Raw genomic sequence first — 12,354 nt, 5'->3', positions numbered from 1 at the left:
TGTTTTAACGCTGTGATGCGTCAGTGGTACAAAGATGCAGCAATAATTGGTTGTGTAGGGTATTTTAAGGGTATATCGGGTGTTTTAACGCTGTGATGCGTCAGTGGTCCAAAGATGTAGCAATAATTGGTGGTGTGGGGTATTTTAAGGGTATATTCGGGTATTTTAACGCTGTGATGCGTCAGTGGTACAAAGATGTAGCAATAATTGGTTGTGTAGGGTATTTTAAGGGTATATTCGGGTATTTTAACGCTGTGATGCGTCAGTGGTACAAAGATGTAGCAATAATTGGTTGTGTAGGGTATTTTAAGGGTATCTTCAGGTATTTTAACGCTGTGATGCGTCAGTGGTACAAAGATATATTACCGTCTGTGTTGTGCAGACTATTTTAAGGGTTATGAATACACCGGAAGCCGTGCCAATTTACATTTGTCAGAGGGGTATGCAAAGTGCGTGATCTAGACTACCAGATGTCGGACTTTCATTTTTGTGGAAGCACCGGTGGCTGAGTGGGTTATATCGCTGGTATTGTGTGCCGGCGATCAGGTGCCTCACTCTGGCAGTGTGGGTTCGAATCCCGGACTGGACTCAGCCCAAAACAGTACGAGAATCTGTACTTTACTAAGAAAGTGTTATCCCAAATATGACATTTGTTATATTTTAAGGGTTGGTTAAGGTTTTTGTTTGGTTTGGTTTGGTTTGTTGTTTAACGCCGCACTCAGCAATATTCCAGCTATATAACGGCGGTCTGTAAATAATCGAGTCTGGACTAGACAATCCAGTGATTGATATCATGAGCATCGATCCACGCAATTGGGATCGATGACATGCATCAACCAAGTCAGCGAGCCTGACCACCCGATCCCGTTAGTCGCCTTTTACGACAAGCATAGTCACCTTTTACTGCAATCATGGGTTGCTGAAGACCTATTCTACCCCGGAATCTTCACGGGTAGGTTGGTTAAGATATGCTAACGCTATGATGTGTTTATGTTCCTAGGGGGCAACCTTCCTGTGTGCAGACTGCAGCATTGACGGCAAACTCCTGGTGTTGGGAACACACGACGGACAGTATGTTGAACAATGCATCTAAGTCATCTTACTAACATTATATCCCATGTTATCTTGTACAATTCTAAAGTAACTACGAATATATTTTACCTCTAATTAGCCAATATCTTGTGCTTTACCTAATCCTCCGAACCGACCAATGGTATGTCGATCACTGAGTCTGACCACCCGATCTATTCAGCTAGGTTGCTGAGGACCAGTTCTCACACGAATCTCCAGGGGCATGTATGCCTCACGGTGCTAATACCTGTGTCAGAATGATTGGACCGCTTCCGTGGTCTAGTGGATAGACTGTTGGCCCGAAGAGCGGAAGGTCGGTGGTTCGATCCCCGACCGTGTCTTACCAATAATTTTAAAAGAAGGCACTTGTTGTTTCCCTGCCTGGTGCTCGACATTAAGGGGAGAAAACCGGCATTTGTTGGACATGTCAAAGCAGACACAAACACACACACGCTGCTATATATGTGCAATAACATGAAACCAAACGTTAAACCCCATCTCTTGTTTATTTGTTTGTTTGTTTGTTGTTTAACGACGCACTCAGCAATATTCCAGCTATATGACAGCGGTCTGTAAATAATCGAATCTGGACCAGACAATCCAGTGATTGAGATCATGAGCTTCAATCCTTGCATTTGGGATACGATGACAAGCATCAACCAAGTCAGCGAACCTGACCCCCCGATCCCGTTAGTCGCCTCTTACGACAAGCATAGTCGCCTTTACGGCGAGACCTATTCTACCCCGGATCTTCACGGATCTAAACCCCATTTCACCTACCTTACTTGCATTGCAGCCTCGTGATCCTGGGGTTGGACGCGGAGGATCTGTCGGTCACGGAGGTCTGCAACAAGAAGATCTCCAAGGACAGACTGGACTCCATCAGACTAGCCCCGGGTAAGTGTTGGTTTGTTGTAAAACGCCCTACTCAACGATATCTCAGGTCCCATCGTTTCTGCACCATACAAACCAGTGATTGACACGCAGTTGGGACACCACGTCATGTATCAACCAAGTCACCGATGACCACAGATCCATTTAGTCGGATCTTGCGACAAGCATGGGTTGCTGGGGACCTATATTCCTACCTAGTTACCCACTGGCTTCCGACCGCCTCCATGGTCTAGTGGTAGAGCGTCCGCCGGAGAGCGGAAGGTACGGGGTTTGATCCCCGGCCGCGTCATACCAAAAAACGTTAAAAGATGGTACTTGTTGTTACCCTGTCTGGCGCTCGGCATTAAGGGGCTAAAACAAGGACTGGTCGGCTCGGAGTCAGTATACTGTATCTGAGTGGGGCATTCATGTTAAACTGCGGCATGGTATCTCAGTGAGCTAGCACTATAAATCGGCATGAGTCCGGACTAGTACAAGCAGCCACACAAACACACACACGTGTATGCACTCGTTATATAAGTGCAATAATCTTTGACGCGACGTTAAACCCCATTCCACCTCACCTCACCTCACTGGCTTCCAAGATGAGGTACTGGGCTCTGTTCCATAAAGTGATCGTAGTACTACGACTCTCGTACGTCTATGTTAAAGTATGGGAGTTACGATCATCAGGGCCCTACGATCATCTGGGCGCTACGATCATCAGGGCGCTACGATCATCAGGGCGCTACGATCATCTAGGCGCTACGATCATCTGGGCGCTACGATCATCTGGGCGCTACGATCATCAGGGCGCTACGGTCATCTGGGCGGTACGATCATCAGGGCGCTACGATCATCAGGGCGCTACGATCATCAGGGCGCTACGATCATCTGGGCGCTACGATCATCAGGGCGCTACGATCATCTGGGCGCTACGATCATCTGGGCGCTTCGATCATCTGGACGCTACGATCATCTGGGCGCTACGATCATCTGGGCGCTACGATCATCAGGGAGTTACGATCATCAGGGCGCTACGATCATCTGGGCGCTACGATCATCAGGGCGCTACGATCACCAGGGCGCTACGATCATCTGGGCGCTACGATCATCTGGGCGCTACGATCATCTGGGCGCTACGACCATCAGGGCGCTACGATCATCTGGGCGCTACGATCATCAGGGCGCTACGATCATCTTGACGCTACGATCATCTGGGCGCTACGATCATCTGGGCGCTACGATCATCAGGGCGCTACGATCACCAGGGCGCTACGATCATCTGGGCGCTACGATCATCTGGGCGCTACGATCATCTGGGCGCTACGACCATCAGGGCGCTACGATCATCTGGGCGCTACGATCATCAGGGCGCTACGATCATCTTGACGCTACGATCATCTGGGCGCTACGATCATCGGGGCGCTACGATCATCAGGGAGTTACGATCATCTGGGCGCTACGATCATCAGGGAGTTACGATCATCTTGACGCTACGATCATCTTGGCGCTACGATCATCTTGACGCTACGATCATCTGGGCGCTACGATCATCAGGGAGTTACGATCATCTGGGCGCTACGGTCATCTGGGCGCTACGATCATCAGGGAGTTACGATCATCTTGGCGCTACGGTCATCTGGGCGCTACGATCATCTGGGAGTTACGATCATCTGGGCGCTACGGTCATCTGGGCGCTACGATCATCAGGGAGTTATGATCATCTGGGCGCTACGGACATCTGGGCGCTACGATCATCAGGGAGTTACGATCAATTGGGCGCTACTGTCATCTGGGCGCTACGATCATCTGGGCGCTACGGTCGCTTTGTGGAACAGGGCCCTGGAAAAAGGGTGTCATCTAGGAGATAAACAGTTATGTTACCTTTGACGACAAGCAGCGTGGCCTCAACATCTTGATCCTAGCGCAGTCACATCCAATGTATTTCACTTTTTAAGACAACTACGTGATAACTCGCAAAAAACAGTGAAGAACGAAGCGTGGTTTATTTCACGATAAAACATTGTTCTATCATGACGTTATTTCTGGAGATTCGAACATGCGCTCGCAACTTAATGACGTCGTATGTTTGACGACGTTAATTTTGAGAGGGGAATGTCTTGTGAGTTGTTCCTCATAGATGTAGCTGAGCAACGCAGATAAACGCGATGGCCGAACGATCGTATCTTAAAGAAATATGGCAATCGTTATTGGGAGTAAAGGTACAGGTCATTGACGTGAGGATTGTGAGAATATGCGGGAAATACCCACCTGTGCATAAAAAGGTCTTTTCCGACATTGCCGAGATCGGATTCTGTTGAGGGAGTGAACATTATTTAAATACGGGCAATTATTTTTAAATCTTGTACGTTTTAGTAAAGAGGCTGTACATACTGTTTCTATCTCATATAAGAAATAAATGCCCCGTGGTCGTTGTTTATCGTACAATGCGCCCATCATGGTTTATTCTCCATGCAGCATTTTATTGTACGATAAACAACTCCCACTTGTCGTTTGTTTCTTAAATAAATGAGAAACACACACCGCGCTTTCGCTTTAGATCCATGTTACCTGTAACTTATCGAGTGACTATTTGAAGTTTCAAATGTAGCTCATTCAAATCTAATGGGACGCTGTTTCAGACTGCGCGTCCCTGGCGGTGGGGGGTCACGACAGGGCGGTGTACATCTACTCCCTGCAGGATAAAGAGGAGGGGGACAAGGCCTGGGAAATGCTCGGCAAGTGCAAGGTGAGTACATAGAAAGTTGCTCTTCTATTTTAATCACCAACACGTACATGGCCGATTTTCACCTCACAAAAACGTAACAATTTATCCCATATACTACTCAGAGTTTGCTAAGGATCACATGACCGTGTTTTTTGTATGTTCCACTTCGCCGCTATTGTAACCTTCTGTTTAGGGTCACCGCGGACCGGTCACCGCCATCGACTGGTCAAGAGAGAAGGTCGGCAACACGCACCTGCTCAGGTCAAGCTCGACGACTCCTGAGCAGTTCTTTTGTATGTGTCGTCACTAACCCATTGTTACTGTTCTTATATTGGAGAAGCCATATCTATACGTAGAGTCGGTATAAACATTTTCGAGGTTGTTAATCATGAGTATATTATAAGCCACTGCATTTAGTAGCGTGCCTCTTGAATGATTGACGTGATTGACTCTGGGGCGTAAAGGAAGGGAGTCTAATGCCCTACATTTCTGATGATTGACTCGGTGACTAGGGTAGGGAGCCTAGTAACCTACATCTTTAATGATTGACATGATTGACTGTGACGAGGGTAGGGAGCCTAGTAACCTACATCTTTAATGATTGACGTGATTGACTGTGACGAGGGTAGGGAGCCTAGTAACCTACATCTTTAATGATTGACGTGATTGACTGTGACGAGGGTAGGGAGCCTAGTAACCTACATCTTTAATGATTGACGTGATTGACATGATTGACTGTGTGACGAGTGTAGGGAGCCTAGTAACCTACATCTTTAATGATTGACGTGATTGACTCTGGGGCGTAAGAGAAGGGAGTCTAATGGCCAACGTCTCTGATGATTGACTCTGTGACTAGGGTAGGGAGCCTCGTAACCTACATCTTTAATGATTGACATGATTGACTGTGGGACGAGGGTAGGGAGCCTAGTAACCTACATCTTTAATGATTGACGTGATTGACTCTGGGGTGTAAGGGAAGGGAGTCTAATGGCCAACGTCTCTGATGATTGACTCGGTGACTAAGGTAGGGAGCCTAGTAACCTACATCTTTAATGATTGACATGATTGACTCTGTGGCGTGTGTTGACAGGGAATCCAACGACGTGTGCGCGGGAGGAGGGAAAGAACGCAGTGTCGCTGTCATGGTGCACCAGCAACTGCACCGTGGACTACGCTGTCGCTGGTGGGTACAACATGTAGATTTGTTTGGGAAATGTAGGGTTGTTACCTGTAACCTTTACCTGGTTACTTGAAATTGGAGCCAACATTTATTCTGCACCCCTAAAAACTAAACAAGTCTTGCAAGGTTTCACTGTCTAACACACGTCACTATTGTGACGTCACACCGCTCAAGAGGTAACGTCCCTGTCGGAAATAGAAAAGTGCCAGATTGTATCCCCATATTCCCCGAAAAAATAAACCTTGAAAAGAACTCTCTGTGCATGGCCACGCAGACGTTGCATTTGATAATATACGAGTACAAGTGTTCACAAAGCCTACCGACAATGATTGAGAAAGAAGTACGTTCTATTAATATTAGCCTCGGTGGTAACGCGGCGTCAAATCAGCTGTTTCAATCAAAAGTAGTTATTGTGATTTAAAACCTCTGATTGACCAATCAGAATCGTTTATTTTCCAAGATGTTTTTACGCTGCACTCAGCAATGTTACAGTTACGGCGGCCTGTAAATAGCTGAGTCTTGATTGATATTAAGAGCCACGATTCACCACGATGGGATACGATGACATGTAATGAACCAAGCCTACGAGACAAACCATCCAATCCATGCAGTCGTCTCTACAACAAGCATAGGTTGCTGGGGCTTACTTTAAACCCGAACCCCCACGGGGCAAGGGCATGCGTAATCAACGAGAGTACCACAGAAACCATGCTGCCTCAGCTACAAAGTAGCAGCAAAATATTGTTGTCACAATTAGTTATTGCAGGGCCACTGATGGTGCATAGTTGTGTACCAGGTGTGTCTGTGTTGACCAGGTGTGTCTGTGTTGACCAGGTGTTTGTTTGTGTTGACCAGGCGTGTTTGTGTTGTCCAGGTGTGTCTGTGTTGACCAGGTGTGTCTGTGTTGACCGGGTGTGTCTGTGTGTACCAGGTGTGTCTGTGTTGACCAGGTGTGTCTGTGTTGACCAGGTGTGTCTGTGTTGACCAGGTGTGTTCGTGTTGACAGGTGTGTTTGTGTTGACCAGGTGTGTTTGTGTTGACCAGGTGTGTTTGTGTTGACCAGGTGTGTCTGTGTTGACCAGGTATGTTTGTGTTGACCAGGTGTGTTTGTGTTGACCAGGTGTGTCTGTGTTGACCAGGTGTGTCTGTGTTGACTAGGTATGTTTGTGTTGACCAGGTGTGTTTGTGTTGACCAGGTGTGTTTGTGTTGACCAGGTGTGTCTGTGTTGACCAGGTATGTTTGTGTTGACCAGGTGTGTTTGTGTTGACCAGGTGTGTTTGTGTTGACCAGGTGTGTCTGTGTTGACTAGGTATGTTTGTGTTGACCAGGTGTGTTTGTGTTGACCAGGTGTGTCCGTGTTGACCAGGTGTGTTCGTGTTGACCAGGTGTGTTTGTGTTGACCAGGTGTGTTTCTGTTGACAGATGTGTTTATGTTGACCAGGTGTGTTCGTGTTGACATATGTGTGTTTGTGTTGACCAGGTGTGTCTGTGTTGACCAGGTGTGTTTGTATTGACCATGTGTGTCTGTGTTGACTAGGTGTGTCTGTGGTGTCCAGGTGTTTATGTTGACCAGGTGTGTGATTGTGTTGACAGGTGTGTCTGTGTTGACCAGGTGTGTTCGTGTTGACCAGGTGTGTTCGTGTTGACCAGGTGTGTTTGTGTTGACCATGTGTGTTTCTGTTGACAGATGTGTGTTTATGTTGACCAGGTGTGTTCGTGTTGACAAATGTGTGTTTGTGTTGTCCAGGTGTGTTTGTGTTGACCAGGTGTATCTGTGTTGTCCAGGTGTGTTTGTATTGACCAGGTGTGTTTGTGTTGACCAGGTGTGTTTGTGTTGACCAGGTGTGTTTATGTTGACCGGGTGTGTCTGTGTTGACAGGTGTGTTTGTATTGACCAGGTGTGTTTGTGTTGACCAGGTGTGTCTGTGTTGACCAGGTGTGTTTGTGTTGACCAGGTGTGTTTGTGTTGACAGATATGTGTTTGTGTTGACCGGGTGTGTTTGTGTTGACCGGGTGTGTTTGTGTTGACCAGGTGTGTTCGTGTTGACAGATGTGTGTTTGTGTTGACCAGGTGTGTTCGTGTTGACCAGGTGTGTTTGTGTTGACCAGTTGTGTCTGTGTTGACAGGTGTGTTTGTGTTGACCAGGTGTGTCTGTATGCCAGGTGTGTCTGTGTTGACCAGGTGTGTCTGTGTTGACCAGGTGTGTCTGTGTTGACCAGGTGTCTGTGTTGACCAGGTGTGTCTGTGTTGACCAGGTGTCTGTGTTGACCAGGTGTGTTCTCGGTATGTTGTGTTGACATGCTCTCTATGTTCACCAGGTATTTGGTCCTCCAAGCAGGCAAAGGAGGCGACTGTCAACACCATAGACGTCAACCCCAACAAGACCGTCATCGCCATGGGAGATAACAACGGCTGCCTTAGCCTCTTCAGATACCCCTGTCCCAAAGATGGGGTAGGTGGTGTCTACAATCTCCTTGAAATCAGATCCTAGTTCCCGCTACCGCTAAACAAAGTTCTCAGGACATTCCATTATAGTTCGGGGCGGTCGGGTAGCCTAGTGGTTAAAGCGTTCGCTCGTCACGCCGAAGACCCGGGTTCGATTCCCGACATGGGTACAAGGTGTGAAGCCCATTTCTGGTGTCCCCCGCCGTGATATTGCTGGAATATTGCTAAAAGCGGCGTAAAATCAAACTCAATCAATCCATTATAGTTCACGTTGCTCATTTAGACCGACCAATCAAATGACTAACAAGAAGTCGACATTAGCCAATCTGAATGCAGCTTTTTCCAGCCTGGTTCCCTTGGTATGCTGCGCTGGCGCTACACTGACCCAGGCAATGACTGCACAATGGCCGCCTCCACTAGGCGAACGAACATGGCGGACACGACATGTATTTACTATTGAAAAACGCTAGAACGGGTGGTTGAATGTTTTTCTTAGCATTTTCATCAACGCTGTTTAGAGACTCGAAAGTGGCCGTCACATCGGTGAAATGTAAACAATGACACAGACCCCATTTTCAACAGTGATATGTGCGTTAATATTTCGTGTCAGCTCACTGTTGTCACGAAATCGTACACATAATACATGGAATTAAGCCACTATGTCAATAAAATACCGTTAGCATCTTTATTGTAGCAAATCTGATAACACAAATGTCGCCGATTATGCCCCGTTTTCTCCCATTGTAAAGTGGTGGGTTTCGTGGAGTTATTGAACGCCCACTATAATGACGAGAAAAAAACAAACACTTTGCAAGAGTATTGATGATGATGCGTGTCCGCCATGTTTGTTCGTCGAGTGGAGAAGGCGATTGTGCAGTCATTGCCTGGGTCAGTGTAGCGCCAGCGCAGCATACCTAGGGAACCAGGCTGAGCTTTTTCCAGTTTTACGGCACTAGTTCCAAACTGGCGAGTTCCATACGGGACTATGCTTTGACAAATATATTAATTTGAAAATTAACAATAGGACATTCTGGAATGTCTAATAGATGGCCGAAATTGTACGGCAATACTTCCCATGGGGTATGGACAGCTTCCTACGTTTCAAATGTTTAACCCAGATGATGTTGACGGGATGCGTCGTTCATCCTGTAATTGTCGTTCGGAATACCCGTGTTATCCTTTTTCCGAGGTTGCATGATTAGAAAACGCATTTCGACAGTCACTTCACCGATTTGGTTAGCGACTCACTGATTGGTCGGATGAAAGTTCGTTCTGACGTGACCCGTAATGGGATGTCCTCAGATCTTTGTTTGGTGGTTGCGGGAGCTTTGATCTGATTTTAATAAGATTGGTTGTATTCACTAATACCATGTAAATGAACGAGCAAGTGGTTGTTGTACAGCTGCCACCGATACGCGGGGTACCGTCAGCATCGGGAGTGGGAGTATGACACATTTCAGTTTAAATATGTATGTAATATAAAGGTAGAAAACAAACATATTATGAAAACAAAACTAGTCACATGTTTTCACAACAATGTTGTTGTTGTTTGTTGTTTAACGCCGCACTCAGCAATATTCCAGCTATATGACGGCGGTTTGTAAATAATCGAGTCTAGACCAGACAATCCAGTGATTGACATCATGAATATCGATCCACGCAATTGGGATACGATGACATGCATCAACCAAGTCAGCGAGCCTGACCAGTCGATCCCGTTAGTCGCCTCTTACGACAAGCATAGTCGCCTTTTACGTCAAGCATGGGTTACTGTAGACCTATTCTACCCCGGATCTTCACGGGTCTTTCCCAACAATGACTTCCATCTACACGGAAATGGGTCAACGTTTTACCGCAGCGAAATGCTGCATGGGAAAAAAGATCGGACAGATCGAAACTGGTATCATCACTCTGTTGTTGTTTTTTCCCAAAATGAGTTAACATTTTGAGATTTAAAAAAAAAGGTTTTGGATGTATACATGTATGACGGTTCTAACAATAGGCTTGACTCGGAAAGCATATTAGTTCGTAATTGTGTTGCGGAAATTAGCTCCATTGTACGCATGCTGATGCATCCATGAATGCATGCGTTTCCGTACGCTATATAATTGAAAGTACTTGGATTTTGAATACTTTTGGAGAGTATTTTTTCGCAAATACGCAGCTTATATGTAGCTCTGATGACATATACAGTAAAGTACGGTTATAACGAACTCAAAGGGACTACTAATTTCTGTTCGTTATAACCGTAGTTCGTTATAAGCATATATACAGTATAACTACAGCAGTTAGTCGGGACAAAATAGTAAGTTCGTTATATCCGTCAGTTCGTTATAACCGTGTTCGTTATAACCGTAGTTTACTGTACCTGTTTATGTGCATGTTGCAGGCTTTCAGCCACACCTACAAATGCCACCTGAACGTCCAGACCGTGAGGTTCTCCCCCAGCGGCAAGTACGTCCTCACCATCGGCGGGCGCGACTCCTGTGTCATGCAGTGGAAGATTGTATAGAACAAACACAGTCAAGTGACTTTGTCTCGACACGTTATTCTTACGTATCATCTATAATAAGAACTGTAGGTCCCAATTGTCCTGAACCAAACAGCATCTATCTTAGCATTAGCCCATGGTTCTATATATACGTGCATTCCCTCACCGCCTTGAAACACACACATTAAACATCATCTGTCTTCAAATTAGCCCATGGTCCTACATTACGTTGTCCCTCCTTGAAACACACTTAAGTTACTTTGTGTGTTCATGGGAAGAAAAAGATTATTCATGATCATTTATCTGGAAATAAGCCCCCCTACACAAGTCCCTCAGTCTTGCAACAGGCTTTTGATCGTGTCACAGTGATCCCTTTGCCAAGGAAACAAATATTCATGTCGTGATTATTTTGACATATGATTGTGAATACCTTCCTGGTCCTTATTCCAAAAAGTCCCCATCTCTAAAGTCCACTCACCAAAGTGAGGGAGGTTTTACGCCGCTTTTAGCAATATTACAGCAATATCACGGCAGGGGAAGACCAGAAATGGGATTTACACATTGGGGAATCGAACCCGGGCCTTCGGCTTTAACCACTAGGCTACTCCACCGCCCCTATAGCTCTAAGACAACTTATGGACAATGTATGCTTGGTCCAATAAGGCACGAAGAAGCTCTACTTTGTATCAATCTTTCCAATTATTATTAATGGAAACAGAATCGGACACACTTAAGTACAGATGAACAGTCAGAACTAAACATCCTGACAACAGATGAACTGTCAGAACTAACATCCTGACAACAGATGAACAGTCAGAACTAACATCCTGACAACAGATGAACTGTCAGAACTAACATCCTGACAACAGATGAACAGTCAGAACTAAACATCCTGACAACAGATGAACAGTCAGAACTAAACATCCTGACAACAGATGAACTGTCAGAACTAACATCCTGACAACATATGAACTGTCAGAACTAACAACCTGACAACAGATGAACTGTCAGAACTAAACATCCTGACAACAGATGAACTGTCAGAACTTAACATCCTGACAACAGATGAACAATCAGAACTAAACATCCTGACAACAGATGAACTGTCAGAACTTAACATCCTGACAACAGATGAACAATCAGAACTAAACATCCTGACAACAGATGAACTGTCAGAACTTAACATCCTGACAACAGATGAACTGTCAGAACTTAACATCCTGACAACAGATGAACTGTCAGAACTAAACATCCTGACAACAGATGAACTGTCAGAACTTAACATCCTGACAACAGATGAACTGTCAGAACTAAACATCCTGACAACAGATGAACAATCAGAACTAAACATCCTGACAACAGATGAACTGTCAGAACTTAACATCCTGACAACAGATGAAATGTCAGAACTAAACATCCTGACAACAGATGAACTGTCAGATCTAAACATCTTGAGAACAGATGAACAGTACAGGAACACAAACAGGCCATTGAGCTGACACCGAATCTTGTCAGTGGTAGCTAACAGATGAACCCCCATACTTTGTGTCCCTTTACAGAT

The 12,354-nt window shown here is 45.7% G+C and overlaps 1 protein-coding gene across 3 annotated transcripts in view; it reads left to right on the top strand.

Moving 5' to 3' along the window:
• The window catches only part of LOC124150270 (echinoderm microtubule-associated protein-like 2), a 92,227-nt gene extending 80,453 nt beyond the window's left edge, over positions 1-11,774 (top strand). For all 3 annotated transcript variants that reach the window (XM_048380810.1, XM_048380811.1, XM_048380809.1), the window contains exons 21-27: positions 1,001-1,071; positions 1,868-1,968; positions 4,590-4,696; positions 4,869-4,968; positions 5,766-5,858; positions 8,176-8,309; positions 10,692-11,774. In XM_048380810.1, the coding sequence (XP_048236767.1) occupies positions 1,001-1,071; positions 1,868-1,968; positions 4,590-4,696; positions 4,869-4,968; positions 5,766-5,858; positions 8,176-8,309; positions 10,692-10,814 (729 nt within the window). In that variant the 3' untranslated portion in view covers positions 10,815-11,774. The remainder of the gene's footprint in view (positions 1-1,000; positions 1,072-1,867; positions 1,969-4,589; positions 4,697-4,868; positions 4,969-5,765; positions 5,859-8,175; positions 8,310-10,691) is intronic.
• Positions 11,775-12,354: the final 580 nt, after the last annotated feature.

This window comes from Haliotis rufescens, unplaced genomic scaffold, assembly GCF_023055435.1.
Source record: "Haliotis rufescens isolate VD_foot unplaced genomic scaffold, xgHalRufe1.0.p SCAF_33, whole genome shotgun sequence".
Lineage (NCBI taxonomy): Eukaryota > Metazoa > Mollusca > Gastropoda > Lepetellida > Haliotidae > Haliotis > Haliotis rufescens.
Note: the sequence above shows the minus strand (reverse complement) of the source record. Positions and strands in the feature narration are given on the sequence as shown.